At 44.2% G+C, this 6,057-nt stretch overlaps 1 protein-coding gene and 1 pseudogene across 1 annotated transcript; one reads left to right on the forward strand and one right to left on the reverse strand.

Annotated features, from left to right (window-relative positions):
* The first annotated feature begins 758 nt into the window (after nt 1-758).
* Nucleotides 759-1,782, forward strand: LOC136482591 (basic blue protein-like). Its single transcript, XM_066479810.1, has 2 exons — nt 759-995; nt 1,297-1,782. Exons 1-2 carry the CDS (start codon nt 827-829, stop codon nt 1,500-1,502), a joined length of 375 nt encoding a protein of 124 aa, XP_066335907.1. The 5' UTR covers nt 759-826; the 3' UTR covers nt 1,503-1,782.
* Nucleotides 1,783-2,695: 913 nt separating this feature from the next.
* On the reverse strand, nt 2,696-4,960 carry LOC136480534 (uncharacterized; annotated as a pseudogene).
* Nucleotides 4,961-6,057: the final 1,097 nt, after the last annotated feature.

A 6,057-nucleotide genomic window follows, 5' to 3' on the forward strand; every position in this document is an offset into this window, starting at 1 on the left:
AGCACAACTGAGTATGAACAGGCTGTGGAGTGCCGATAATATTCATAGGTGAAGCGTCCTTGGTGCAAAACGGTAGACTACTATGTCCTTTCTTAGTAAACTTTGTGTATTGCCGCGCCGGCATATAAAATTTGTTGAATTAAATACTTATACATAAAGTTTCAGTGGGGAGACTGGGAAAACGTGACAGAATATTGTTCTAGGACTAAAGTAAGTGCAATTGGGGAATTAAACAACAAGATGATATAGTGTATTAAGCTTTTTATAAACAAAAGGGAAGTCTGTTCATGCTACCTTACTCATACACCACCACAAGCTTAGTGCGAACATGATATTTAACATGCAATCTACTAGTTAAGCAACTGAAAAGTGGTAAGTGTGTACATTCGCACTATATACTCTGCCCGGTCATTAAGAAATGTCGTTTAGTTCAAGATGCGTCAGACCTTAAAAGCTTCAAATATCAATGAAATAAATTTAAATTGTTTAGTTTGGAAATATGAAAGTCTTATTTGTTGATTTCTATAAAAAATATTTGCTAAATCTAATAAATTTGAAGGACAAGAGATTAGTGGCACTACAACAAAAAAGATTTAAGGAGACAGGCCCATACAAAGTGAAATGTGATAAATAATTTCAATTGGAGGGAGAGTACGTAGTCACTATTTAAAAAAAACAAAAAGTAGATGTAACAGCTTGCAAGAAACCTGTATAAATAGGGATAGTGCTAAGCTTGGGAAGGACAGCAAACCAAACTAGATAGCTAGAACACTTCTCTACCTGTAGTTGCAACAAGTGTTTAAGGTCCTAATCACCTAATTAAGCAATGGGAAGAGGCAGTGCTGTCCTTGTGGCTCTTGGTTTCACTCTTCTTGTTTGTTCAGCGCTCGTGTCTGCTGAAACCCATGTTGTTGGAGATTCCAAGGGCTGGGGCTTCTCCGTGTCATACGACAGCTGGTCCGGTGGAAAGACTTTCGCAGCTGGTGACACGCTTGGTACTACTCTGTCTCTATCTATACATATTTATCTGCACAATGATGCAAATCGTTACTTATTATTGAACAAAAATAATAGGATTTTCAGGCAAAAAAAACACTCCTCTTTCAACATACAAATCAAATTTTATATGAATACATAGTTATCAAGATTAAAAAATCAAATTTTAATACTGTCAAACTACTTTTTCATGGATACAAATCTCGGCACATATCATTAGTCACGAGAGTTAATTAGTAACGTAATTAATTTTTTGAAACGAAGTAACGTAATTAATCATCCTTGTGTGCATGCAAGCAGTTTTCAACTACCAGGCCGGCGTGCACAACGCGGTAGCCGTGAGCGCGTCAGAGTACCGGAGCTGCAAAGTGCGCAGCGCGGCGGACGCGGCGGCGACGACGTCCGGCACCGCCAGGTTTAACCTCAAGAAAGGCGCGAACTACTTCATCTGCGGCGTCCCCGGCCACTGCGCCGCCGGGATGAAGCTCAGAGTTGTCGCCAATTGATGGAGGACCCAGCCCGGCCCGGCCCATTAAAATGAATATATATATATATATATATATATATTTTTTTTTTTTTTTTTTTTGCGTGTGTTTCTTGTCTCCCGTTAAATAACGGTTAAGCATGGTTCAACCGACTGACCGAGCTTATTATCCAGAGCACGGGATGTATTAGCGAGATATCTGTGTCATACAGTACTAGTAATATAATGCTTGCGTCTGGACTTTCATCTTCTTGTCAGGTCATTGTATGTAATGTAAGACCTAATAACAATGGTATGCCATGTATTGCGACTATGTTAATCTGCGACGTGTCTTTGATAATTCATATGCAGATTCTGATACTATCACCGTACCGACGGACGGATATCACCGATATTACATTTGTTTTTATATTTCTGTCCGGATTCGGATTCGAATACGGATAGTGTCAACTATGTCGGATAGGATACGATTGGATATCGACATCATAAATATGCGATTTGAGTATTCGGATACGGATACGGTATCGGATGTTGGATATCCGGACTCGGATACGGACAGATCTCAACCCCTCTAAATGGATTCGGTTTCGAATACAGTCGGAAAATATCCGTACCGTTTTCATCCCTACTCCTACCATTTTGCCATTCCAGCTTTTATCCAGTCACCACCATGGCACCATCAATCATGTGATAGATGAGGACATAAATAGACACAACTAACGGATACAGTACAAGACTACAGGTATAATGAAACTAACGGATGCATATGGCAGTCTCATTCAGTCACACAAGTGAACTGAGAGATGGCCAACCGGCCAATTGCACAATTATAACTTGTTCCTTGGAAACATTTCATGAGAACAGCAATCGTCCCGGAAACATGTGATGACAACGGCAATCGCCCCACAGCACAGCAAGAAACCCACAAACCAATCAAAGTTTAACTCCACGACAAAAGATTGAAGATAGATAACAGCATTCAGAGATCAAACGGCACCATTGCAACTTCCCATCTAAATGCTTAACAGAATAGGTTACTGGCAAGTAACAGAATTCTACCACAAGGTTCCCATCACAAGTCCACAAAGCTAAGCACAACATAATCATCCAAAAGTAAGTCAGCATCGCGAATGCCAGAAGGCCACCGTACTACGTTCAGAGAAACAGATGGTGCGTTTAACATCTTTGATTGTAACAACGGTCCAACCAACAGCATCAGTTTGCAGGGAAGATCCATGCAGCACCTGCATTTTCCAGGTAGCCCCTCCACGAGATCATTGGCAGAGGCGAGAAAGGTTTGGGGCTTGCCACGCTGCTGGTGTCAGAACTCAAGCTGCTACGCCTCTCATTCCAAAGGTGAAAGTCCTTGTAGTCATCCAAGAACCACACGCGAGTGCCCGGTGAGTCACCCTGAGGCACGCAAACAGCCCTGGAGCATGGCCCTAGAAACAGTGCCCGATCATCAGCGAGGGTCGTCACCTTGACCCACTGCGATCGCGCAAAGTCTGCCATGGATATCAAAACGTCAGGCTCACACTGTCCAGGAAAAGTGTGTATCTGTCCTTCGCCATTAACATGCTTATTGGAAATCATTCTACGCACCAGCAGCAATGAGCCACACGACTCAACCAGGTACATTTGGCTTATTGGAGCATGGCCCTAGAAGCAGTGACACTGTAGCAGGCCGAGAGGAGTGGGCGGAGGGATATTTGGCGATGGCTTGGGCTGAGATCTTATGGACGTCTGGGTTCACTATACCTCGTATGGGCCGAGCCCAATAAGAAACGAGGCCGTTTGAAAAACCACTATTTTGTATTTTTGTACCAAGCAACTATGAATCCGTTTGGTAGTTCTACAAATTATCTCATTAATTATTGTGAGAGCATCAAATCTTACTATAATTTCATTGTCATATGATTTATGTAGGGTCATGGAAAGATTTTATATGGTTTGGAACAGAGCATGGATTTCCATTAAAAAACAAAGGCAGAGTTTTCAAAGCTGATGGATACGCCGGGACATGTGACTATGTGAGCAAAGTATACTAGCATGTAGGATTTTATAAAAGCATTCAAAATCTCAAGGATTATTCCTTATAGCACAGGGATGTTGTATGCGCTTGAGTACACATCAAAAGAATTCTTCTTTTAGCGGAATTTCTCTAAAGAATTTCAACAGTAAGTTTCCCGCTCATGTTGACAATTCAAAAAAAAAGTATGGAAGGAAAGTTCCCTATAATAATGTCGACCATAAATCTTACATTGCATGGGGCATCACTCGAAAACTTCCTAGAGTTTCAGTGATATTTCTAGATATAACTTGTTCCAAAGGGATCATTGGCCAAATTATAGAGCTAAGCTAAAGGCAATGGCATAATATTAGAACCGAACAACTATGATGCTGCCAAGTACGTCAATATTCGTCCACAACTTTCCCCCTGGGCCCAGCGCCAACACTCTCAACAGACAACAGAAGCATTTCATAAGAAGAGCCACTGGATGCTTACATTAAACCAAGCCTTAGTTCACACTTCACACAAGGATTATAACAGCATGTATGGTTTAGGAACACAAATTCACAAAATTGAGTATTAACACTATCATCCAAAAGTAGGTTAGAATTGCAGGGGTCAGCAGGCCGCCATACTACAATCAGAAATACAGATGCACTTCCATTGCCGCATCAATTTGGAGGGAAGAGCCACGCTGCACCTGCAAGCCCCTTGTGGCCCCTCCATGAGATCATTGGCAGATGCGAGAACGGCTTGTCGTTTGCCACGTACACCATCAGCATCGTAACTGCTCTCACACTCGTCCCAAGTGTGAGGTTCCTTGTAGTCAAACAAGAAACTGTAATCAGTACCAGAACTCGAGCTGCTGCTCCTACGCTTGTGTCCGGCGTGATAATTTCTTCACTTTACGCAAACTGCGGATCACCAGTGTTATCATCCACACTGATGTTGAGAGCTAAAAGGTACCCGGTACAAGTGATGGCGTAGAGCTTCCCCTGCTAGAATGCAATGTCAGTATTCCACGGAAATGGGCACTGTGGTACTGACCATGATGAGGATCCAGGCCGGCACACTGCAATCTTAAAGACAGTGTCAACCCTGAACAGTGCAGCAACGAGCCAGGGCGAGCACACAATTAGTTTGACCATGACGAAGTACTTGTCCAGAGCATCCATCAATGCAATGTCATTACCGTCTTCAGAACCATCATCACCCTCGTCAGGGGCATATATGCGAGGCGGTGCAGGAAGGGTCATGGTGGCACCAGAGAAGGGGTCCACCAAGAGCAAGCAGTGCAAGCGACGGTACACCAGCCTGTTAAGTCCTTATGATCATCAAGGTGTAGATTAGCGGGTTGATTCATCTCTGTTTGGTTCAAATAGACCTAGAACATGACTCGGGAGAGGGAGGCAGAGAAAGAGGAGTAGATGTAGCGGACCGTCAGGCTTGGAGGAAGAGGAGGAGTCCATGGCGGTGTCGGTGACGGAGGGTGTCGGCGAAGGGGAGGCAGTGACGTCCGGCGGCGGTGTGGTCGTCGGGCATGGTGCAGAGGCGGCGATGAAGGCGGTGGCGTTTCCCGTCGCTCACAGCGCACCCTCTAGATCGGATTAGGGCTGTAGGTGGGGTTTAGGCGGCTGCGGTGAACCTCGTACCGAGTGCCCCGGCCCCCACCTCCTCTTTATAGCGCTGCACGACGGGGGGCCACCAGCCATGGTTCGGCTGGGCGCCCCCGATCAGGGCGCGGATCAGGACCCCGACTCGGTCGTTGGACCGAGTTAGGAGGAGATCAATACTAACATTCTCCCCCTTGATCTCATCTCATACTTAAACTTAAGATTTATTCCTTTTACTCGTTCATCTCAGATTAGTGCATAGAGCATGCCTCGTCATAACGGTTAGTACCGTCAGATTAACAGCTACAATACACCTCTCTATTTTGAAACAGATTCTCGACTAGGCCTCATCGAAAACAAATCTATCAACTAGCATCCTCCAATCTAAAGTGCCATCAGTGGGGATCGACCGGATTGTTACAGCCATAATAGCGAACTATAGACCAGATTTAACTAGCAAGCAAACCTCCTCAAGATCATACGTGCATTAACCGCGTACTATGCACGGTCAAGATCGAAGTAGAACAGCCGATGAAACATAACCCATTGCTCAAAGTAAGAAACATCGTATTGTAACAAAGCAAACGACAGACTAAAAGGATGTAAGGTCGATCTAGATCGATCTCGATCGGGCAGGTTGATGTTGCTGAAAACTATTGACAATAAGAACATCAGCAAGATCGGTAACTTAATAAATCTACCCAAATGATGCCACTCTTAGGTAGAGCCGATAACTTGACCTTCATCTAATTCGATCAGTGGAGGTCGAACTTAACCGATGCAGCCGTACTTGAATTAGATAAGAGTCGATAACTAGCTTATACTAGAGTTCACAGCGGAGGTCGAACTTATCCGATGCAGCCGTACGAACAGAAGTATAAGTCATGATGGTACTTACAGACAAGCCGGAGGTTGGCTGGACCGATACAGCCCTGTTTGTTGAAGAACTCGCC

The sequence above is a fragment of the Miscanthus floridulus genome, chromosome 9 (assembly GCF_019320115.1).
Source record: "Miscanthus floridulus cultivar M001 chromosome 9, ASM1932011v1, whole genome shotgun sequence".
Lineage (NCBI taxonomy): Eukaryota > Viridiplantae > Streptophyta > Magnoliopsida > Poales > Poaceae > Miscanthus > Miscanthus floridulus.